The following is a 26,059-nucleotide window of genomic DNA, read 5'->3' as shown; positions in this document are numbered from 1 at the left end:
CAGGCTGTCCGACTGGTTCAGGACCAGGATTGTACTACCTGGATCAGGCATTGTTCCACATGTCTACTCATCTCCTCCTCGCTCCCAGCCAATGGGGCGCTGCACAGCGGACATACCTGGCCCCCCTCCTCAGGCTTCCTCCTCTTCATCTTCCCTATACGGGCTGCAAAGGGAGAGTCAAGAGAGAAAGAGAGACAGACAGAGTTTTAATGTCATATAGTTTTTAAATGTCTGAAGTTTTCAAGCATGTTTCCTCAGATGATAATATCACTGGTTTCAAGGCACAGGAGAGAAGCTAAAAAAAGACCTCAGGGATTTTTTCTGTCAGATGAATCTTCCTTGATTGGATCATATGCAATGTAATGTAGATTCCCAGAAGGCCTGCACTCTATTCTCAATTCTTTACAAGCCTAGAAGCATGAGAAAAGGCCGAGCTGGCCGCTTTTGAAATGTGCTAAGAAAGAAGTGACGAGAGCCGGATGTGACAGTGTCAATCTCCGTCCTACTCTCTACATCCACGCCATCCCTCTCCCTCTGTTTCTCCTCCCTTTACTCTGCTGCCCTCCTGCCACAGCTTCCCCCCACCACACACACACACACACACATTTAATTAGAAATTTAACAGAGCAGAACAGCCGTCATTGCGCCCCGAGTCTCTGTCGTTTTTTCTTAACTGCAAATGGCGCGCGGGGACATTAATTTTTAGCTGGCTGGGAAAGCAGAGGAGGCCAAGAGGGACTGTGGCAAGGGATGGAGGGAGAGAAGGAGGAGACAAGGCAATACGCCATAACGGCAGGGGAAGAAGATAGAGGGAGTGAGGCTGGGAGGGTCTGAGAGAGAAACGGCTGCCTCCCCCTCTTCCTCCATGCCAATTCTCCCCTGACGCTAATCGAGGGGAGCGTTGTTAAATAGAGAAGGGAAAGGCCTGCTAATTAGGTCCGGCAGGGATCTCTGCCCCCCCTCAACCATTATACCCCACATGAGAATGATTCCTGGTTCCACATGAGGGCAGAAAGAAAGTAATGGAGGGTGAAGTTTAAACTAAGTCTTCATTGGCTCCTGTCATGCGCTCTGACTGAAAAAGGTTGAGTTGTCGCCTCAACGTGGGAAACTCTAAATATCTTGCAACAGAGACAACAACCAATGTGGTGAGAATCTTCTTGGTTTATAGAGCTTCACTATCTCTTGATAAAAAAATGATGGTTTATTGGGCAGCAAAACTACTAACACTGTAAACAAACATTTGTGTTACATATCATGGTGTATTTAACTGTGTCAGAGCTTCTGATCTCTGTTCCACCTGAAGATAATGTTAGAAATTCAGTACTGTGAATTCATGCTCTTGAAAACAGTGCATTTCTTGTCCTTGGACCCATTATAGGTACAAATATGAATGAAATTCAGCTTTCACTCATTTCTTTTTCAACACGTGGACTATTCCTACTGTGCAATGTCAAAATGTTTTTTGTAAGAGTGACCTATTGGCAACATTGCCACTTGTGTGACACAAATGATGAAGTCTTCCATTATCCCTATCAAAGTTTTTAAGTAGTTAAGTGACCACGTATTACATTAAAAGCCTCAGGAAAAAAATGGTGTATGGACTGTGTTGCAACTTGAAGCACTGGTCAAGTTAATCCCATTATTTGTTGATCAGAAAAGCTAGCTACAGTCTCATAGGCCTTCTCTCAGAGCTTAGCCCCAATTGTGCCTGATAATACAACATTACATTTGAGCCACAGAGCTAAAGAATCAGATTTTCCAAATAATAAATGCCTAAAAAAAGAACCCCTGAAGGTAGTTTAACAATACTTATTCAATCTGGAAATCCATCCGTAACCCAAAAAAAAAAAAAAAAAAAAAAAAAAAAAAAAAAAAAAAAAAAAGTTTAGACTAATCTGATGTTTGTAAAGTCTATAAACACAATGATTGAACAAACGTTACTATTTCTGTGTGCACGTTTTGTAATTAATAACATGGTTATCGCAGATTAGCTGGGCTAACCGTTAGCTGTTAGCCTGGTTAGCGGTGTCTTTAGTAACTCAATAACTCGATAAACGGTCCGTGAAAAAAATATTTTTTCCAGCGGATATCTTAGTTACAACATGATTGAGCTATTAAAGCAGTTTTGTGTTGCTATGTGTGGTATTTATTCAGTTTTGGGAAATCACGATGTCTAGAAAGCATCAGTGGCTGCAGCTGATAGGGACAGCTAACAGCAGCAGCAAAGCTAACATCAGGACGTCATCTGTTAAAAGCTTCCTGTTGTCGGATACGACATGAAATTACTCCAGTTAGCTCAATCATGTTGCAATCTGGAAATCCATCGGTAAAAAAACTTTTTTTTGTTCTTCCTTTACAACGTAAATTGCAGAATCTGCCTTGAGAGATTAATCATGTTGTAACAAATGTCTGTGCACAGTGTGACCCAACATTAAAAAGTACATTGTGATATACTGATGTTTCCTTTGACTATGTTATACTTTCATGCAAAAAAACTAAGTTTTGCTTGTGTTTAACAAAACCTTCCTGGAGAATTGTAACTTCTAAATATCTGGAAATACAGATGCAATTTGGGAAAATGGGTTAAAATTAACTTTAGTCTGTGCAACAGATGAAATATCTTTTAACCAGATGGTTAGAAGAGTTTTTGAAGATTTTGCAAACACTTTCAAAGCAGTGTTACATATTTAACAGCCTTCAGGGTTTTCAAAAGAGTGCGGGATAGTTGATATTTGGAAAAACCAGATGCTTAGCTCTAATGTAATGAGTAATGTAATGATAATACCTAAAAAAGAAAAAGAGGAGCTACTAAGAGCTAACACACAACACAAAAAGCCTCTGTAGGAGCCACAGGTGTCTGTTACATGATGTCATCAGTATGTAATGACAGATAAACATCACCTGACACCCCAGCAAATATACAGTAGTGAAATAAGTGCTAAATCAAAATACACACCTTTCGGAAATGACCAAACATGATACCATCATATAGTAACATTGTATAACACATTTAATTTGTCTCTTGTGCCTTGACACCAGTGATCTTATGATGTCATTTGTGGTGATGACTATTTCTTTGAATTTCATTTCATTTCTGTATTAATTTTATACTTAACTTCTGGAAATGTACTGTTTATATATAAGATGTAAGCTCTTTATAATACAATCTGTCTAAAACGTACTTTCTCATTTATCATACCATATTTATAGCTGTATTTTTCTGACATTCAAGTGAGTCTATTTAATATCTTTCCAGTACTTCCATGACCTGAAACGAGCCCGAGCACAGTGGTAAACTCTTAACAACTTTATTTAAATTAAATACATTCCTTTGAGCCATATTATGTATGTTAATAATCAATATTCACTATCACTCAGGAGATGAAACGTTATGTATACATACCATTCAATCTTGTTTGCCTGTTTGCTCGAACTCGTAAAAATGTCTGCAAGCAGAGAGGAAAAAAGAGGGAGGAAACATACATTAGATAATAAACAAACAATATAATATGTTTACAAGTACATATAGAACTTTTCAGAGTGGGATTGCTTTGGATGCTGAGACGGAGGCACTGTAAACAAACCTACTTGTCTATTGTTTTCCACATCCTCCATGACTGTCAGGGTTCATTCAGAGCTCACTGTACAGCCGCCAAAACTCACTGCAGCAAACTACCACACTGTGGCTGCAGATACTCAACATCACCGCAAACTAAACGTTGTCTCTATTTTTTAATACGGATGGAAAAGGATTGAAAGTGGCGCCCGTATCGGCAAATACTGCTCATGTCCGACGCCATGTTGGCTTGTTTTGATCATGTGACCCGCTGGAGACGGAAGTGGGGAAACGTCACATGTTGTTCCGGATTTCGACCGCTAGGGGGAAGCAACGAGTTTCATTACACGGCGTCCTTTTAATTAATGGCTGTGGGGTTTTACATACAGACTAGAGACACAGCTGCTTCTCCATCTACTGCTCTTTCTATGGGCTGGCAGACAAAAAAACATTAATCACAATATTTCACTGAATAAAGTCATGTCAAAGGTGAAGATAAACGTGTCAATGTGGTGTTTGTGAACATTCTCTACATTTCGCTCTTGAAGTGTAGTTTTTTGGTGTGTGTGCAGAATTTTTTTTTTTTTTTACATTTTTGTAGCTAGTAAAAATCAAACCTAAGTTAATATTATATGATTGTCAGTGGTGGAAAAAGTAAAAGTGCCATTAGAATAAGGCAAAATGACTCCACTGCAAGTAAAAGTTCTGCATTCAAAATCCAACTTAGGTAAAAGCACATGTACCAAAAAGTACTATCAAAACAAATGGCCTGTGTAACTGAAATATAATTATTATACATTACATTAATTAGCCTGTTGATATGATATACCATGTTGGGAAGGTTACTTTTGAAATGTAATTGTTTAAAGGTTACCAGTTACCCCACTAAAATGTAACAAGCAGTCTATTTTAATTACTTCTAGAGTAATGGAACATTAAAATGTAATTACTTTTTGATTGCTTTTCTGACAGATGCTTTAAACAACACTTTTCAACACTGATTACTGTCAAACTTTTAATAAAAGTTCTTTAATATAATGAACACTGAATGCCATATTCAAAATATAAACTTTTTAAGAAAAATAATATATTCCCCTTTGTAATGACCAACATTTTGATTAGTAACTGTAATTGTATCATGTGTTTCTCATTAACTGTAACATATTATAATGGCATTTATTTTGCACTTCATTTTAGTTACATAACTCTGGCTTACTCTTTAATAATGCATGATGTTTTTAACAGTATGTTTTTTTAAAAAAATGTAAAGTCTGCTAAGTACTTCGCAGTAAAACAACATAAGTATTTTCCACTGAGATGTAGTAGGGTAGAGGTAAAGAGTGTGTTAAAGTACCTCAGCACTGTACCTAAGTAATTTTAGTCAGGTACTTTCCTCCACTGGCAACTGTGGCGTACAATTAAATTTCACATTTATCTCCATGAATGTGGAACATTTTGGGTCAATGGGTATTTCAGGATGCCTTGGGTAAATTCCCTGCATCATTAAGAATAATGGTCTTTTCATTAAAAACATAGCATCGAGAAATAAATTAAGTGAGGTCAGATCTCCACTTCTGTCTCCTGCAGAATGAGCACCTCAGGTCTACTGGGATTCAAACCTGTAAGTCCTTAGCTATATGCTGACTAAAGCATCCCCAGTCGCAGTTATGGATGCCCTCTCTTTGACACGGCAACAGTGAGTAGGCAGCGGTTCCTCTCACCATCGGCCCCATCGTCCATCAGTGAGAGCCGACAAGGAGTCAGGCCTTCTCCTTCTGTTCTAGCCCTCCATCCGTCTCCTCACTCCTTCCCCCTCATCCCTCCCCTCCCCTCTCTGCTGCCACTTGAGTTATAGGCCCACTTGCCTCGCGTGGCCACTACTACCGTATCATTATGATACACTCACTGAATGGCTGCGGATAGGTCAGCTTTTTAGAGGAAGGGAAGAGGTAGAGAGAAAGAGAGCACGGAGATGCACTGACAGGCAGAGAGAGGGTGGCAAAGTCTGCCATTACGCTTCATTTTCAGGGTGGTAAAAAGAGTCACCATTGACTTAATCATTTGTATAATATAAGGTGATTTCAGCAGTTTCACTTAATGAGAAAATCTACTTTATCGCTATAAGGTCTTTATGAGCTGTGTCATCCTGGACGTATGGATGTAACGTCTGTGTGGACTTAATAGTTCTTATTTTATGGTGTAAGGGGGGAAACCCACTTAACCTGGTGATACATCATGACCAGAAGAATTACCCGAACAAACTTTGATGAATTTAAGAGATAAAAGCAGTCAGGGTGGCTTTAAAGACATGTGAGATTTAAGGAGATTGGCCCGTTGGTCAGCGTAACTGCTGAGAGGGCATAAAAACCAAAATCTACCATAATCCTCTTCTATGCTGTCATACACCTGTCAGAATGAGGGAATTTCAAAGACATTCACATGTATAATTCAATTAGCACTCAAGACTACACTACAGCTGGATACAGGGACAAACAGGACAGAATGGTGACAATCTAGACTGAATGTTACTCAGCGTGTGTGTGTGTGTGTGTGTGTGTGTGTGTCTGTGTGTCTGTGTGTGTCCGTGAGTGTGACCTGGTATCTGTCGGAATGGTGGGCGTCTTCAGAGGACAGGGGTGAGACCACGGGAGACTCTCCCTCGCGCTTGATGTGCACTGACAACAGCATTGACTGGAGGGAGAGAGAGAGAGAGAGAGAGAGAGAGAGAGAGAGAGAGAGAGAGAGAGAGAGAATAATAAAATGTCTTCTATATGCAGATGATCTTGTTATATTATCACCTGTGGAGCGATGATTATAGCAGAACCTGTCCTCGCCTGACAGTTGCTGCGTGGGAATAATCAATAAACATGGACAAGGCCAGAGTAATGCTGTTTCAAAAATAAATTTAGATCTAAGGAAAACAGATAACATTTCATTGTTGTGGAGATAACACCCCTGCATGCTGCCACCTACACCTCAGCTTGGCTTGACAAAAGGATCATTTTAATAATTTAAAATGTCCATAAGGGCCGTACAAACTTATTGTGACAACTAGAAAAAGCTACATTGTTCTGATGAAAACATACATGTGCTGGCTGCAGACGTTTGAAACTGTAGTTAAAGTGACTATCAAAAAAAAAAAAAAAATACAAGTAATGAAAGGCACTGAAATAGCTGTTTAAATGACAGTGTTGAAAGAAGTTGAGGTTTCAGTTTACATGTAAGTGTAGACACTGAATGAAGTTGAAATGTCAGTTTGATTTCAAGTGCTGAAAAGGGCTAAATTCAGCTGAAGTTCAAGCACTGAAAGGAGTTGAAATCTCAGTGGAAGTGCTGGTGCTGTGTGAATTTCCTGGAAGAAATGAGTGCCACTTCAAGTGTACAAACTGAATGATGTCAGTGGAAGTGTCAGCTGAAGCGTGAGCATGGAAATCAGTTGTAGGAACTTAAAAAAAAGAGATGAGAACAGTTGAAATATCAGCTGAAAAGTAATGACTGCCAGCAATTAGATTAGTATTTGTGGAGTGAGAGATGAAAGCAGTTGAAGAGTAAGATAAAAACAATTGTACCATAACTAAGTGCCAAATTTAAAGCAAAATTTTATTCGACTATATAGACAAAGAAACAGCAAAGGTGCAAGAGTAGAATGTTATCATTGTACATTTTTGCAAACCACAGATATGTTACATTTGTATGTTTCATTCATACGTGATATTATGACATAGTTCAAATTACATGTATATTTGCCAAGTGACACTGAGGTGAGATGGCTGCCAAGCAGCAGACAGCAGCAGACAACTGTTCAAGACCACCAAAAGTGGGTTGGGGAATTTTCAACTATGGTTGTAGTGACAAATTTGGGCATTAAAAGCCAAAACATAATGTTTTCCTGACCCTAACCCAGTGGTTTTGGTGCCTAAACATAACCATACCTTCAAATGAGCCACACCTTACACATGAAAATTACAAATGTAACATATCTGTGGTTTGCAGCAACACACAATGCCAACATTTATTTTGGTGACTGGGTTGAAAAAACCTACAACAAAATGAAGGCAACACATTTTACACCTTGTTGTGTTTATCAAATGAATACATATCAAACTGGAAAATAATTTCATTTCTAAAACTGGAAGATTATTTCTATATTACAACAGATTTCCAGCACAGAGAAGAAAAAAAAAACAGGAATTGGGAATCTTTACCCTTGGAGAATTTCAGCAGTGTTATTGCCACAGATGCTGAGAGCTCCACGTCATTGATGATAACTGTAACCTGCCTGACTTTGTCTATAAAGCCCCTTCCACTGATTAGAGTTAATGTTTATGGGACGTTAAGAGGAGTTAGGGAAGAACGAGTGACTGAAAAGAGAGGAAGAAGGGAGAAGAGGAGGAGGAGGAAGGGTAAACATCTGAAAAGGAGGAGCGTAACTGTCTGACATTACGGGACACTGCCTGTCCATAAATCTGTCTCACAACACTTTGCACACACACACACACACACACACACACACACACACACACGCTCACTCTTTCTCTCTCATAGACACACACATATAAAAAGATATCCTCTTCTAACCCACTCTGTGACAAAGACAATCCAGGGAATTCCTCAAGTGAGCAAAAGGCAAGTAGATAATGATGTGAAAGGAAGAGAGCAAGGGAAGAAAAGAGGAGTAATATCACTTTTTTTTTTACAAGGCTTAGTCCTGCAGAGCTCTAGCTGTGTGTGTGTGTGTGTGAGCTCATATTTCCATGTGTGCCTGTGCTGCTGCTTTTTTTTTTTTTTTTACAAGGCAGCTATGAAATATTTGTATTTACAGTCGTCTCCTATTAATCAAGCGGAAAAGGGCAGAGCAGAGGCTTAAGTGCTCGACAGCAGTAATCTAATAATAATATGTGAGAAATGACCAACCTCCAGTGCTGCCACAGTAAATTGGACATTATGCACGATGCTTTTATGCCTCTGTGTGAGTGTGTGTGAGTGTGTGTGTGGTCTCTTTTTTTTTCTCTTTTACCCAGGTTTAAAAAGGTCAGGAATCATTTACCTGGGGGCGTTCTGGGAATATGCGTAAATTTTATCATTAGAACATGACATTTAACTGTATTCTAGGAAGAGATTATAAATGAAGATCTTCCATTGAAATTTTGGTCTTTTAAACCAACCAATTAAATCAACATGCAAAAAGATCAGCTACAAAAAGGTTGCATTTAAAGCTACACTCAGGTGAGTAGCTGGATTTACACCTCACGGTGCGGAATTTTTAACTTGTTGTTTTGTATATGTAAATCAGCCATTAATACATAAAGACAGGCAAAAGAAAAATATGTGTCTAAATCTTTTCACTTGTATGTGAGTTGGTGTCATATCCAACATAGGTGTGTGTATATGTAGCCATACACACATCACATGTTTTCAGTCTAACCCCAATCACCTTATCTTAGCAAGGAGTACACAAAGTGGGTTGAACACCCAGGAAGGAGGTGCGCTGGGGTTAATCTCCTGTCTGACAAAGGTGGGTGGTGCACACTGGGGAGGAGACGGCAGCAACAGGCCCATGTGCTTGAGACTGGCCCTCTACATTCTCCATGGCCTGCAGCTGAATACTAAACAACTGCGGTGAGATGCGCAGTCACGGCCAGGGCTCACCCCTGCTCTGTCTGCCTTCCTCAAGTACAAGCCCACCCACAGTGCTGTGAGTGGCGCCCTAAGCCTGGGTCAGCACCTAAAGTTGTGTGGGAATGATAATGGATCCCCTGAATTATTTTAGAGCTCTTATGTTAGGTTTGTGTGAGCATCGGATGTACTTTTTCCACAGTAGGGCATCTGACTTTCACATAGTCTTTAATTAGAAATGAAGACAAACATGGAGATGATGAAGTGTCAGGAAACACTGACACAAGTCTTACCAATAATGAAGAGTAGAGTAGAGTTATACTATTCAGTTGCATGCTGGATAACGTTGCTGCATTAAAACTTGTTCATTTTGTGGACTTAAGTTCTTGACTTGGTGAAGTGTTCCAGTGGTATTAGTGATAATCCAGATAGAGGGCTGGTTAACGTTACTGTAAAGCTATCCGTATCATAATATACACTTTCAAGGAACCTTACCTTTTTTGTATCAGTGGCAGTGTTATTAGCTAGCTGTGTGTAAAGCAAAGTCATTTGTTTCTATAGCCCAAAATCACAAGTTTGCATCAGAAGGTTGTACAATATGTACGATATATGACCCCCTCTATCCCCAGGAAAGGAAAAGAAAAGGATGAAACCCTTTAACAGGGAAATGTGTAGGAAAGGGAAAAAATGCAGAAAAAGAAAGCCATGATGAGAATCTGAAGATAAACACAAGATTAAAGCTCATTTAACTTTCCTAGATAGAAGTTTTTGACATCTGTCAGTTTGTTAGTGGCATGCAAAGTCATTTCTTGTTGATTCCCACTTTTTTATTTCTTCTTTCTGTCCTGTTCTTGTATGTTGTCAAGTCGATAATGATAAAGATATGAAGTCCACCTATAGCCCCTGCATCTTATTCAGACTTCTCTGAAATGAGAGTTGGACTTTTCTATCATATCTATCTAGACATCATGTTAAGGATACAGAAAGGTCTTCTTGTCTTACAAAAACAGTCTTAGTCTGGCAGCAGCTAGTGATGTGTTCAGATGAGTCAGTGGATACACACTATAAGGGTATGCCCACTTGATGGAATCATGAATCTGTCTTCCCACAATTTGACGTTATCTGACTTTTCCTTCTCTCTTTTTTTTTCTTCCTTACCGTCTGTCTGCATCTCGGCCTCTCTAATTGGAACAATCACAGTACAGTGCCTCTTGGCTCTGCTGCCTCCTCGACCACGGGAGACTGGTACTTCTGTGTGTGTGTGTGTGTGTGGGTGCGTGCGTGTGTAAGATATAAGACAGAGGCCTACAGTACAGCTGATTTCCCCTCAGTGCAGCAGAGAGGAACAGAGGCCTCAGATAGATGGACAGTAAAGAACTACACTACATACTGTATCACTGAAGCAGTGTCATCAAGTTGTTAAACCTCACTGGGTTTACTGTGTACACATCTAATTTTGCATTCAGTCTTTTTGCATGTAAGGCATGCTTGATTTCAGCCTGAAAGAAAAGTCACAATTTTGCTCACATCATAGCAAGTGAGAAGAAACTGAGGTTCGTCTCACCTTCGGAGTTCCCGGAGTGGCTGCTCCATCCTTGGGTGAGGGGTTCTTACTGCAGAAGAGAAAGAAGACAAAAATAGGATGGAGTGAGTTTGTTATGTTATGTTATGTTATGTTATGTTATGTAGTGTAGTGTTGAATCTGGTCTTTCATGTTTGTGTTTTTGTGCGTCTAGTGTGTGCTGACATATGTCTGACAGGTCATTCATTTTTAAGGTATGTTTTTTTTTGGAGGGTGTATTCTGTAAGGCCAGAAAATGAGTTTTGTGGGGAAATCATGGAATATCATTGAACACTGATACACCAGATTTTAATTTGTAACTTGTTTCCACATTTATTCACTTTCATCCATCAGTCTTCGATTCTCTTTTCCATTTCATCCATCTGTCCATCCATCTCCTGCTTTTGTTGGTAATTGAAAACATTACTGTAAATGGCAGGATTACTGGGAACATCAGCTGGATTTTCTTTAGTGAGGCAATCATTCTCCAGACTTGTCTTATCACACACACGCACACACACACACACACACATATATCGTTATAGTGGCAAAAGCAGGAAATAACTGATTTTGCAGTGATTTGATTTGTCAGTGCAGTCAGACTGTGGCCACTTTGACTCTGAGATATGTGGAGGACAATCAGCTGACTTGTAAACATTATAGGGAAGAAGGGAAAGAGAGGAGGGGGCACTTGGAGGAAGGGGGAGTAGAAAGAAAAGAAAGAAAAAAAGAAAGAAAGAAAGAAAGAAAGAAAGACGTGCCCCAGCAGGTGCGTGTTGATTGATACATGGGTACATGTGTTTGTGTGACATTTTTAGATCACAGATGGATGGTGGAAATATATCAACTAGCCTCTGTTCCACCAATAAAACCGACACATTCAATTCATGTTACTTTATTTCTGATCTCTTTTTCTGACACTAACTATCTGATTCTTTGCCTTTTCTGCTCTTCCTCATACTCAATTGATCTGTTGTTACTTCATCTATTTTTGTTGCTTTCTCCTCCTTCTCTTTCCCCCCCTTTTGTCCTCTCTCCCCATCCTCTTTTCCCTCTTCTCTCTGACTTTCACCCGAACACAGAGATAAATTTCTGCGAGCTTCTCGAAGCGTTGCGACAGGCTCGATGTTGACAAAGCGAGACAGGGTTGTCATGTTTGCTTTGAGACCCTGTTAGCACTCCAGACCCCCTCGGACACACACATACACATATATATATACACACACACACACACACACACTGACAGACAGACAGACAGACAGACAGTAGTAAACCATGGAAAGGAATGTGCCTGAAACTGAATTGAGCACGACCTCTAATCTGACAGCATGCCTTGGTAGACAAGGGATTTCCTTTTTCAATGGCTGGATGGGTGGATAATAAGAATAAGAAGCCTTATTTATATGTCACTTATCTGAGAGGAGAATTTACAAAGTGGTGCAGGAGAGCTAGACACGGAAAATATAAGACAGAAATATAATGCATAGCTGCACAGATATAGGAGGGAATGTATGATGAGATAGAGGGATGGAAGCATTCCTTATTCACATTCTGTGATGCGCAGTGTGCTACATTACATCACTTGCTCTTCTTAGTTTTACCACAGTTTTCATAGTTCCTTTGGTTGTTCCACGATCCGCCATTTGTGCTACTGGGGATAGTAGTGGCAAAGAACTTACATTGATACTTTTTTGTAACTGGGGATAGCTAGGGATACTACCAAGGAAAACACAAGTGCTATCGTCTTCCAGGTTTTGGTTGCACAGTCGTTGACGCACTTCCTTTTCGAGCCTTCATTTTCCGGGTAGTTGTTTCCAGTGGGAGACAGAATTGCATTGCGAAAGCAAGCTTAAAAAGAACCAATCTAAATGCAGATGGTGTTATTATTTTATAGTCATTATATCGTGCAATAAACACAGCAAAGGTAAAGGTCCAGTGCATAGGATTTAGGGGGATATATTAGCAGAAGTGCAATATAACATAATATGCATGCTTTTCTAAGTCCAAAATTACCTACCTTAGAGTGAGCCATTTATATCTTTATAGCAAGCAGGTCCTCATCCATGGAGTCCACCATCTTTCTACAGTAGCCCAGAGCAGACAAACTAAACACTGGCTCTAGATACATTTAGATTTTTGCATCAGCCACTGTAAATAGCAACCCCTCTACAACGAACAGCGTTGGAAAAACACTGATTTTTTTAAAAATGTGAATCTGCTTTATTCAGAGCTTTTACCCATTTTAATCACCAAGTCCATTTGTTTTGGAGAGGAAGAGACCTCTGCGGATAATTTGGCTCATGGTATAGACCTAATGAACAATGGACACTGAAACCAACAAGAAGTTTCAGCTAGTTGCAATCTGCAATCCTCACTGCTAGATACAACTAAATCCCCCTAAATCTTATAGACTGCTACTTTAAAGCAAAAACCTGTCAATTTTCTACTTTACAGAGGTAGTCCACTGACACTACAAATAAACGCCAGGGTTACCTAACTGCCCAAAATCAAATGACTGTATATATTTACATGGTTATGACCCTAAGTTTAAGATGACTCATTCTATATATTTCAGTGTTTTACAGGGAAGGGTAAAAAGATAAGATAAGATAAGATAAGATAAGATAAATGGATAATTACTGCAAAACAGAAACGTGGGATTACAGCCTTTTTTTCATTTCTCTGTGTCTGTAATTTAAACCTGTGAAAATACATCAGAGAAATATATCAAATGACATAGGTTAATAAGTTGTTATGGGAGTTATTATTAGCTATTAGTTGTCATTTTAGTGTTCATTAATACCCAGTTAATGTGAATGACTCCTTTATGGTCTAAGATTAATTAGTATCAGGAGCTGGTGCTGTGAGAGTGTGCATGTGTGTCAGTGTACAGTTTATACAGGTGTCTGTGTGTGTATGTATTAAACTCTGTGGTGAACATGTCTGTAAAAACATGTCATTGCTGTTTCTATGCAGCGTGTGTACCTGTAGATGTGTGTTTGCATCTGTGTATTGTCTTGCTGCTGTGTGAGTGTGTGTATGTGTGTGTGTCTAACAGCGGGCCTCACCTCCACCAACAAAGAGAATAAACATGGGTGACACAGTCAAGCTGCTGTGTAATGCAGGGGAATCTGCCAACACCCCAACCTGTCTTTTCCCCTTTTTCTATCTCTGTCTCTGTCATCTCTCTCTCTCCTCCTCCCTCTATCTCTCTTTTATTCATTACCTGGAACCTCTGCAGAGGCATCAACAATAACAGCCACCTCTACCTGCTTGTTGACGGTGTCAAACAACGACAAGAGAAGGAGGGAGAGAGAGAGAGAGAGAGAGAGAGAGAGAGAGAGAGAGAGAGAGCGAGAGAGGAAGAGGAAGAGAGAGCGAGAGGGGATGGCAGTTGCATGCCTGCCACGATGGGAGAAAATTGCCACAATGACAGAGAGGGGTGATAGAGAGATGAAAGGGAGCAAAAAAGGGTGAAAAAAGAAAAGAGGAGGAGATGAAATGTGAGGTGAGAGAGAGATACGGTGAGGGAGGAAGAGCGGGCAACATAAAGAGAGAGATCGAGCAAGGGAAAGATGAAAGAAGACAGAAAACGAGAGAGAGAAAGAGAGGGATTGATGGGAGAGTTGGTGTATAGCCGCCTTTTCTTGCGGCTCCGCGCGTCTGTTTGCCCGGTTCTATGAATTTTTGATTGGGGGGGGGGGGGGGGGTTATGGGGGCCTGGAAATTCCGGCTGCCTGCCATGTCAAAGCAAGGAGAAGAGTGTGGAAATGAGCAGCACAGCAAAGCGAAACAAACACACAGACAGATGGGAGGAAAAGGAAGGAAGGGAGGAATGAAAGACGGGAGACAAAGCAATTTAAAAATGTGTTGTGGTAATAAGGCCTGTGTGTGAACAGGGGGAGACAGGCGAGGGCATGTGGGTGCTTCAAACAAGTCTTACAACACATTGTCCCATCACATTATACAGTACCTTCTCTGAACTTGTTAAAATAAAGGAGGGGCAAGAACCTGACCATGACCAGGAAGTAGTCATACAGTAGTTACAATGGATGGTTTGGACGCCTGCGATTAAAGTGAAAAAAGAAAAAAGGCAGAAGTGAAGGACTTTGTCTCTACTGACTAAGACAAGCCAGGAAATCAGAGATTATATTTGAAACTATTTTATTCATATTTAGACCCTGATTTTAGATGTTTGTGGCCTGTCTAAAATTGCAAGAGACTAAAATGACCTTAAAAAGCCTTAACCACTGAAGACCTGCTCCTACTCTGCTTCTGATTGGCTATACCCTTCAGGCTGTCCAGGCATCTGCTAAATGCCTAGCCTAGCTATGATGCTAACTGGTGCTACATGCCTGGGCAGAGAGCAACTCAGCTACCCATTCCAAGCAATGCCATGTATTTATTTATTTATTTTTACAATTTTCATATGCTATTTCAGCATTAAAGGGCCAGTGTGTAAAATGGGTTGAAAACAGTGACATCAGTGGTCAAATTCTAGATTGCAAGGCTCACTCGCTCACCCCCCGTCGGGTAAATGAAAATGATGAAATGATAAATATTGTAATGAATCCCTCACGAGCAGGAGACCAGAGGAGCGTTTGGGAAAAAGGCCAGTTTATTTGAGCACTCTTCTAGAGTAACAGACACACTTCATACACACATACTCGTTTACCATACCGAGTGGGGACCCCCTCCCCTCTCTGCTCCGCCAATCTCCAGCCCGCACACTGACTGACAGCGTAGCCGGTAAACAGTACTCAGCTGTTTATTTAGCCTAGCAATATCTCCAGACTATAGTAGCTGCAATGGACGACTTTGAACGAGTTTGGAAGAGTTTCTTGTAGCGGACACAGACCCAGAGCCATACCTGTTTGAGCCGGAGTATACAGATGAGGAACTCCATGTGTTTGATGCTGAGCGGGCGAGAAGAAAGGCTGAATGCACAGAATGGGATTCGGTGCTACTGCTGCCATTGTTGGGGAGATATATCACCAGGAGGAAAAGCGCCGCAGAGAGTGCATCACAAGGAGTGAAGTTGCGTCTTCTTTTCCTCACAGATGACGATCCGGGTTCATTCTCTCCTGTTGCGTGGTAAGTGTGGTCCATTCGCAAACCTTATAACTAAAAAAGCTTTTCACTACTCTCTATCGACGAACTACTAACACTCTCTGCTGTTTCCTCCTCCTTCTTCCTTCCTTCCGCTGTCTCCGTTGGTTCATTTATACACGCGAAACACGTTCTCTGGCTGGCTGGATTGTCCGCTCGGTCTGCCGTACATACATGGCGGCGCAAGATGGCGACCTCTCTAAAGCAAGGCCCTTGCTATATATATATATATATATATATATATATATATATAAAAGCATAATTATAAGGCTATGAAAACCAAACGAATTTTATTTTATAGCGATTATACACTTGTATAAACATATTAATGGGTAGAATATTCAGATTCAGATTCAGATTGACAATAAACCATGCCAAATATTACACACTGGCCCTTTAACTTCACCTCTAAGAATTTTTTTAGGTTAGAAATCAACGGTGTAATTTCGAATACTGCGGTTTTATAAACCTTTTTGGAACTGAGAAGCTGAAAAAAGGGAAAAAATGGGACCAGGTAGCCTACCTTCAGACAACAGGAACAAACGGCTGAATTCCAGGGCTGAGTCGATCTCCCTTCGGGCATATCTACTTCTTAGAACCTGTTGCCATAGCTAGGACTAACGTTAGTGTTTATTAGATGCCTGGAATGCCTGGAAGGGTGCAGCCAATAAGAAGCAGAGTAGGCATGCGTCCTCCTGCAAGGCATATTAGGTAGGTGCGTCCAGCAAGATAAGTCTCTCCTGTTAAAAATCTTGCTGATGTCATTTATCCCTGTTCCACATTTGCTTGTGTAAACCCCTCTTGAGTTTGAAACTGATAACAGTATATAGACAGTAAGCAAAGTATGCAACTATTGAAATTACAGGTTGTACAATTATTAAGGAACTGTTGGACCTACCTGTGTCTGTAATAAAGTCACAAATACAATTCCTGCGATGTGCTAAACCCCTTCTCTCCAATTTTGACGGTGCAGTGTTGGGTTGTTTTATCAAGTCGTATGAAGAAAAAAAAGTGTCAAGTCGTCAAATCCCTGAGCACATCTGACCAATTACTGTAGAAAAATGTCTGAACACATCTGTCTGAACACAGAGCTCCAGAACTCTTGTGAAGTGATGTTACATTAATCTGCATGACTTTGCATTACTTGCTTTTCTTTATCACTACAGTGAGGAATCATCAAAAGCTTCATTTAAGATGTTAATGTAATTTTCTTTGTGATTCCAGAAAATAATTTGAATAGGATGTGATTTCCCTTTAATCACTGCTCATTGTCTGATGTTGTGATCTGTAGCTCCAGTTAAACATTGCTGTTGTAAAATCCCTTCATCTAAACATGCCAAAAATTGATTAATGAGGCAGCCTGTCAGACACCAAAAATTGTGCAAACAATCCTTTTTACATACATTATTACAACAGCAAGAAAAATACATTCAAAGAATTATCGAAGGAAAGTAACCCAAAAGAAGTTTGGAAACAGCCATATTATCTTAGCAACTGCACTTAATCTGGCAACACATATTCCCGACTCCTCAAATACAAATGCTTGGTCAATGTATCAAAGCCTGATGCCCTAGGTTCCCTCTAGTGTCAGTTTTGGATGTGTCAGGGATGGTGTGTCTGTTTCAACTCATTGCATGAATAGTGTCTTTTCAAAATTAACCTCCAATGTAGGTTTATGTCGTTTTTTAGGTTTACTTTGTTAGGTTTAGGCAACTGAAGTACTTGGTTAAGCTTAGGAGAAGACCATGGTATGGGTAAAACTGACAAACAGTGGGTGAAATTCCTGCTTTTGACCCATTTGTCCATCAATAGATCTCAGCATCTAATAATAACGCAGAATGGTGCATCTCACACAGATGCTAAAGAGCGCCTCGATTCGTTGGGATTAGATGTAGAGGGCAACTGACCAAGCGTTGGCTTTTGACGAGATGGGAGTGAGAACAGGTTGAATCTGGACCAGTGGGCTGATCAGTAACTTGGAAGCAATGCCATTCGGTAAAACTGCCCACCCTCCCAAACCTAGTTAAATCTGCATCAATCCTACACAAGTAGAGACAGAATGAGTTTGACTGACAGCGAGCAGAGGCCCCTGCCACCCCTGCCCCCACTGCCTACCACAGGGAGAGAGAGATGAATAAGTCCTTTTTCAGTGGGAGTTGGGTGGAATGGATGGACGGAGGAATGGAGGGATGGTGCTAACCTCAAGATACTGATTGCTTTTTGCCTTTTTGTGTCGTCTGCTGGAGAGGTGGGGGCTTGCTCTCATGGAGGCAAATTGATTATGGAGGAGGAGGAGGAAGAAGAGAAGTAGGGGTATGAAGAGGAGGGGGTGACGGGGTATGTAGATTACTTTGCCCCCACGAGCCACCTGACGTTTACAGGGCATGATAGATTACCATTTGCTCAACTGTGCGAGTGTTTGCATGTGATTTCCATGTCCATACATGAGATTCTGTGGCCCATGAACAAGCGACAGAGCACACAGTCACAGGAGAGGACAGGCTGGCAGTCGACATCAAACACACACATGCAGGGAGAACAGAACAGAGAAGAGGAATAGAAAACAAATGGAAACACACAGAAGAACAGATATTCACAGAAGAGGCCAGGCAGATATGGGACACACACGTTTTTCACACCAGCATACTCAAACACACACACGCCTTCGTTTCCATACCCACAGCTCTTTCATTCAGCGAGCGCTGGTCGTCATTAAAGGCAGATTTACTACAAATTGGACCAAATTCCCACTGTCACTTTCAATGATGGCTGCTACCATGCAGAGAGCCGGGGAGAGGGAGAGACAGTGTGTGTGTGTGTGTGTGTGTGTGTATGTGTGTGTGATATAGAATGGGGTTTTGCAATATAAGACACACACAAAACACTCTCTGCTTTTATTTTATCTCCTGCTTCCATTTCCTTTGTTGGCATAGAAAGTCACACTGAGACATTTTGTGTGTTTGCGTGCATATAAAGGAAAATTTCTATCAAAATATCTTAAAATTTTATCATTTACATCCTCTTATCCATTCTGCCTTCTCCTCTTTTTTTCCTTGTGGTGTATGTGTGTGTCCGATGGGTTAATGGCGAGTAGCTAAATCAGCCAGCCGTGACGTTAGCCACCATCCCATCTCACCCAGGGATGACGCTATTTCCTTAAATAACCGTGTCTGTGTGTGTGAAAGAGTGTGTGCTTACACAGTATCTCAGACCCACAGAGGGAAGGGCAGACTACTAACCTTTATTAATTATTGAAACACACACACACACACACACACACACACACACACACACACACACCTCACCATATCAGACAATGATGGATGGATGACCCTCACTCAGCTCTTCAATGCAGTCTATTCCATTTTGTTCTATTCTCTATCTCAAGATCCACTTTTTTTCAGCAGCTTTCAGCCACCTCTCATGGCCTTCATCAAGGCAATGAGTGCGTTCAGTTGTCTCCGTGACAAGAGAGCAAACTCTATCCACCAATGAAGACCAAAAGATGTCAGTAACAGCTCAGAAATAAAAGCAAGTGGACCTTTTGATGACCTCTGATTTTGTCACTTACTTTTTCAAATGTGTTTTATTTGAGTCTCACTTTAATCCCTTACTCCATCCTTCCCCTGACTTCTTATACCATCTACCAGAGGTGAGATCAAGTCAGTGCTTTTTTGAGTTCACAAGTAAGTCACAAGTCTTTGCACTCATATCCCAAGTCAAGACAGGCAACTTCCTAATCAAATTCCAAGTGAGGATTGCCAGTCCTAAGTTAAGTCCCAAGGCCTAAACTTTAAGTTTCAAGTCCATAATGCACTTTTCAAAAAATGTAATGCCAATACTGAATTTATAAAAATCATGCATGCTTTTTAAAATTTGCATTTATTTGTTAAAACAAATTTGTTAAAAACGTTTAAGCTAACGTTAGCTATGCATTAGCTTGCTAAGCATTAGCTAGATCTTGTACGTGAAAGTTATTATGTGTGGTATAATTTTTTTTCCAACTGTCACTCAGTAACAACTTTAGTTCTTCATGGTTCTCTCGTGCAACTTGATTGGATGCTGTCAGTTTGGTTCAATGTGGATGTGGATAATTGAGTTGTGACTCGCTGGGGTTGAATATTGTTAAAGTTAATTGATTCAGGAAATGAAGTGATCTTGGGTACACTTTTTAAATTACATACTTTTTTATTTTTGGGCTTGAGAGATGGTACTAACTATTTTCAAGTCAAAAGGCTCAAGTCAAAGTGAAGTAACAAGTCATTGGTGTTGAATTCCAAGTGAATTGCAAGTCTTTTGATTTTATCAACTCGGGTATAAAGTCGTCAAATTTGTGACCCAAGTCTGACTCTAGTCCAAGTCATGTGACTCCAGTCCACACCTCTGCCATCTACTTCTTCATCTTTATTGTTTTACCACCACCTGTACCCCATTTTCCATGATTCTTTTGATTCATGTTTTGAGGTAAAGAATCATTCTGCCTACAGGCAAATGTGTAATTCTCCACTACCTATTTTAATTTTCTCTCTGTCTTGCTTTCTCTACATGGGTTTATTTCAGGTCACTGCTTTGGTCTGGTGTGAGCTTGAAGCTTCTACAAACATAGCAAAATCAGGAACTGAAGAAATGACAGGACTGGGTTATAAAAAGACAGAGTGAAAAAAGAGTTGGGGAAGAAATATGGAAAGCTGTGATGAGGAAATAAACAGAAGAGGGGGGACTAGAGAGGACATGAGGAAGGTTGGGTAAGACAAGGAAAAGAAAAAAATTAACAGAAAAAAGAGGGAGGAATGAGGAGGACTGGTACAGTATGTGGACACAGACAGATGGGAGGAGGGGTGTGGGAGGTGTAAACGGGGGTAAATGAAGTGTGATTTCCACGTGGGGTGACGCTATCTGTTGCCCTGTTCCTCCAGGTTAATGGGGACTATCATAAAGCTGGGCCGCTTAGGTGGACACCAGGTCATACACAAACACAGCATCACACAGGCTACACACATATGTACACAAACACACATACACATACACACATACACATACACATGGCCAGACGTGCGGTCAAGGTGAAATATGGATCCTAATGGTTGCGTCCCATCGTTAAAAGGGCTTGGAGTTGATTTATCCACCGTAAAACAGCTCGTGCAACTGCCATGAGGAGAAGAAGGGGGCGGCAGTGAACCCAAGGTCACAGGTTTGAATCCTAATCCCTGCAGGAAACACTTAGCGTTACGTCGACGGCATGCCTCTGCCTTTTATGCAGATTTATGGCGCCAAAATCTCAGCTCAGAAAGAATAGCGGTCAGTGAGCCTGACATAAATAGGCTGAGTTAAGGCTCAGCCTTCACCTTACCCCTTAAAAAATTATACATCTTTATGAGCCAGCATTTGTCTTAAGGATTGATATCAGTTTGATATCTCTGCGTACATGATGAAGACATAGTTTAGCTTACCAAGAAGACTGAACACGGACAAAGAGAGCTAGCCTGTGTGAAAAGTTTAAAAAAAAAACAACTTCCAGACACCACAAAACTCATACTTACATGTTTCATCTGGTTATCAGGCTGGTTGCCAATACACTGACGGGTCAGTATGGTGGAGTTTTGTTGGTTATTTAAGTCAGGACAGTGGTGTACTGCTACTGCGCAAGCTAACAGCCCCAAAGCCTAAGCCAGTGGTTCCCAACAGGTACAGCCACGGGGTCCAGATTTCTCCTTAGTCATTAGTTCAAGGTCCACACAGTTTAATTCAGCATCATACCTGCATTTGGCTATGTCATCAGTTTCTGTCTTTGTCAAGTAGCTGTCTATTAGCCACTTACTCTACAGCAGTAAATGGCACTTCAAAATAAAAGCTCTGTGCCGGATAGTCACTGTACTTCAAAATGAAGTGTATTTTTTACAAACTTGACATATTTGCAAGTCGCTTGTGGTCCATTTAGAATGGACCTGCGACCCACTTTTGGACCCCAAACCACCAGTTGTGAACCACTGGCATAAGCTAGATGTTTATTTCACAACAATGTCTCCTTTTCTCTTTCTTCATAGGAACAAAAGATACAAAATATAAATTAGTATTAGCTCTGTGATGTAGCTAGCTCCCCCCAACTCCTTGTGCTAAGCTATACTAAAATGTCACCGAGCTAACTCTGCAGCGAACAGACAGAGAAATCTTACTTTGAGCTTTGATTTAACTGAATTTACTGTACTGTGTGTGAGCTTATGTGTGAACAGGAAACAACATAAAGATGTGTTTAAGGCCCACCTGAAGCATATGGCGGCTAGCCTCTCTATCTCCGTCTCCATGTGTTCCTGTAGCTCTCCGGGCCTGAGCAGCACCTGGCAGATGGGACAGATTGGAGCCTGGCTGTCATACAGGGACATCTTCTTTTTACCTGGAGACAAGATGGGAAGACAAAGGGAGAAACATCAGTAATGTATAAGACAAACAAGAGCCAAGCAACCAAACAATTCTTGTCGTTAGATACATTGCATTCAGATTGTGTCTGGCATCAGACTATGTCTTTAAAATGAATCTCAAGTGACCAATAATGATCAGATTTCACATTTTATCTGTTTTATCTGTTGGGAACTGCCACTAGTGCCACACAAATACACTGAAAAAAATATTTTTCTCATGTCTAAATTCTTTCCCAAAGATAAATCAAATGTATTTGGATTTACTGCACCACACACACATTCTTCAAAGTTGACCAAAGAGTCCTTCAATTTACCAAGGACACTCAAGGGAACTTTAGCATTGTGTACAGGCTTGAGCTGTGGTTTTACTCTCTAAAGTCACACACATTAAGTACCTGTGCATTATAATTCTGCTTCACACACGGACAAAAGGCAGAATAGAGTGCTGTACAGTCTCCACTGTGTCCTCTCAGGTCAAAGCAGATTTAAAGAAGTGTCAGCCATGGATGAGATAATGCTGTATAGAGTCTGCCAACACTACCTCACTTCATTGTCCTTGGTCAGCAGGGCACAGGGTGGGGCCCACCTGTATGTGCGTCTGTGTTAGTGCACGTTTCATTGTGTTCCTTCGAAAAGTGCGCACTTTGCTTTTTTTTATGTTGTAATCTTTGTGCCTCTGTTTGTGTGTGTGTGTGTGTGTGTGTGTGTGTAAGTATAGTAATATACATCCTACTTTCTAGAGAGAGTTTATCTTTGAGTCTGTCTGAATTGGATAAAAATAACATCTATTGAAAGTGTCTCGGGGTTTAAAGTCAGAGGACACTTCCTGATTTCCTGTATTTAGCCAATCAAACAAGCTTTTTTTAGTTCGGGAACAATAGGCTCCGCCTCAGCCAGGATATCCCGTTTAGACTGCTTGTCACCAAGGCAACGAGAGGACCAGGTGGGGGGACTCCCTATCTGTCTTGTCTTCAGTGTGTCTCGCACTCTCACTGACACACACACACACACACACACACAAATACGTATACATGCCCATGCAACCCTCTGGGGACACGTATCCTTGCTCACATATTGGTCTGTCAGAACAGTTTCCTGCAAGAGAACTCATCAAGGGACAACTAGTGGGTAACACACACACCTCGACACATGATGCCACACACACACACACACACACACACACACACACACAGGGGATGGTCCCCTCCCTCCCTTTCTCAGAGCGTGTGTGTGCATACCGGCCTCCCATTCTCCTGCACCGCTACTTAACAGAGCCACAGCACTGGACACGTTAAGTGACTTTGAAAAATAGGTAATCGATTACTCTCTCTATCTCTCTCACTGCCTCTCTTTCTCTACCTCTTTTTCTCCACACCTATCCCTCCCTGCACTCTCTCTCTCTCTTTCTCTCTCTCTCTCTCTCTCTCTCTCTTCAGCCTTATCCATTTCTAATTTTCTGGTCCCTACCATCCATTTATTTGTTTCATTTCTTTCTTCTCCTCTCTTCTATCGCTCATCTCCTCTTGTTTGCCTCCCTGTTTCAACTCTCAGCTCTCTCTCCTCTTTTTATGTAGCTCATCTCCCTTCTTTCCTTCTCTTCTTCTCTGCCTTATTGTCTCCCCCGCCACGCTCCTTTCAGTATATTTCCCTTTCTCTCCTTGTTTCTCCATCTCTCTTTCTCTACCCCCCTCCCGTCTCCCCTTTATTGCTTTGACAAGATAATTTGAGTCATGCTGAAGCCGTCGCCATCCGCCACAGCAAACAAAGAAAGATCCAATCCCTGTCTGCAGCTGATGGGGTTCTTTTTATTCCGCAGACAAACACACACCTGGAGGACATGGATGCACATACACATGCACACAAACATATGTCTGCACTTGATTATTTTAGGCTTTTGTAATGTCAAACACTACTTTGTTTCTTTTTTAAAGTAAATGCTCATTTCACACAGTGTGAGTTTACTTTTTTAGCATTTCAATGTGCAGTGATTTTCCTTTGAATTGTGGAATTTTCTGTATGGATGTGACTTTTGTTTGTATTATTTAAAGTGATGAAAAGGAGATGTAGATGCATGGGTGTGACAAGAGAATGTCAACAATCAACAACAGGGAAGACTAAAGTGGAGGAGTTTTGTGCTGTGTGAATTGATTTGAATCAATTTGAATTCAGCTGCCTGACAATAGGGTCAGGACCAAGCTGTTAACTGCAAACACACGCTACACACACTCAAATTTAAGTCGCTCTGATGTGATGGAACAAGTGGAAATTCAACGGGCGGTCATGTGAAAGAACAGAATACAACTTTACTGTCCGCCAGAGTGAGAAATTGTCTTTAGCTTGCCAAAGCAGCACAAAACACATAAAACATAGAACTAAATATGGTGACAAAGCCCTGTCAAACTATGAAACACAGTACGTTAGTAAAAATATAAATAGGGTCCTCTGCTAGAACAATTTAAGGGCCAAACACTATATTTCCTGCATTCTGGTGATTTTTTTGTGCTCCAATCTATGGTGGAAATGTCTTTATTTTTGTCAGAATAAAAGCCCTTTGTTGCTTTAATGGGGGGGAGGATGAGAAATTTTCTAAATATTGAGTGGGGCATGTCCCCTGTGTCACCCCCAAAATCTACGCTACCGTTCATTTCCATGAATTGTTCAAACTTGTTTGCTGTCACCAAGGGCGTAGGTTTCGTTTCAACATTGGGTGGGACACATATGAAACTGGGGGGTCTGAGGGCTCCTCTGCCAGAAACTTTTGAGCAACAAACACTTGATTTCCTGCATTCTGGTAGTTTTGTATGCACCAATTTGTGCCTTTTCTGCAACAATTTATGGTGAAAATGTCTTTAATTTTGTCAATATAAAAGTCTTCTGCTACGTCCATGTTTTTAATGGGGGGGACAAATGCAAGATCAAAATTTTGAGAGAATGCTTTTCCTGCTACCCAAAATCTACGCCTATAGCTGTCACTGTCTCTCACCCTTTTTTTTGTCAATTTCACCCCTTGTGTTTCTTCCTTTCTCCCTCTATGTCTCTCTATCTCTCCGTACAAAGATCCCTGAGGAAAATGAGTGACGGAGAGAGGCAAACGGACAGATAAATCTAGGGGAGAAGAAAAAGAAAAGAAGAGGAGAAAGGGGGGAGAAGGGGGTGTGTGTGTGTGTGAGCGTGTGTGTGTGTGAGGGGGGTGTTGATGTGATGTGATGTCGCACACCAGGCTTGTCAGCCCCTTAAAGATGATTAATGTCGGGGCAACACACACACTTCCGCGCTTCCCACATGTCCTGCTTTGGACCTCACAGCTCAAACACACACACACACACACACAAACACCCTGCGGCGCAACATGGGTGCGTTTAATCTTGGATAGCAGAGGGAAGGTATCAGAGTCAGAGGAGGGAGAGGAGGGGTGATGAGGAAGAAGGAGAGGAGAGGGCCGGACAATAACAAGGAAATAGGCCTGACAGGACTTTTTAGTGTCGAGATTCTTCAGTGAAATACCAGCTGGCAGAGTGAACAGGGGATGGATGGATGCATGGATGGAGGAGAGAAAAGAGGAGGTGTGCATCTCTCTGACAGCCATGATGGAGTGTTGGCTTGATCCCCCCCTAATGTGCCAAGATGGATCGTCTCATCTCTCTTTCCCTCTGACTTTCTTTCCCTCCTTTCTCCCACTCTCGATTCCTCTGTCTGTCCTTCTACTTCACGTTATTCCTCACTCCCTCTATTCTCATTTAACTGATTTCACCCTTGTGTTCCTCTTTTTCTGTCTTTTTCCAACCTCTCCCCTTTCAC

General features: G+C 41.2%; 1 protein-coding gene across 6 annotated transcripts in view; it reads right to left on the bottom strand.

The window, feature by feature from the left end:
• rnf220a (ring finger protein 220a) overlaps window positions 1-26,059 on the bottom strand; it is a 178,354-nt gene that overhangs the window by 33,885 nt on the left and 118,410 nt on the right. For 2 of the 6 annotated variants that reach the window (XM_033650010.2, XM_033650015.2), the window contains exons 2-6: window positions 22,107-22,236; window positions 10,740-10,788; window positions 6,155-6,250; window positions 3,407-3,449; window positions 39-163 (exon numbers count right to left, since the gene is read on the bottom strand). In XM_033650010.2, the coding sequence (XP_033505901.1) occupies window positions 39-163; window positions 3,407-3,449; window positions 6,155-6,250; window positions 10,740-10,788; window positions 22,107-22,236 (443 nt within the window). Of the gene's footprint in view, window positions 1-38; window positions 164-3,406; window positions 3,450-3,591; window positions 3,817-6,154; window positions 6,251-10,739; window positions 10,789-22,106; window positions 22,237-26,059 lie in introns of those variants that run through there. The other 4 variants (XM_033650012.2, XM_033650016.2, XM_033650017.2 and 1 more) reach the window with 3 other exon arrangements.

This window comes from Epinephelus lanceolatus, chromosome 12, assembly GCF_041903045.1.
Source record: "Epinephelus lanceolatus isolate andai-2023 chromosome 12, ASM4190304v1, whole genome shotgun sequence".
NCBI lineage: Eukaryota > Metazoa > Chordata > Actinopteri > Perciformes > Serranidae > Epinephelus > Epinephelus lanceolatus.
Note: the sequence above shows the minus strand (reverse complement) of the source record. Positions and strands in the feature narration are given on the sequence as shown.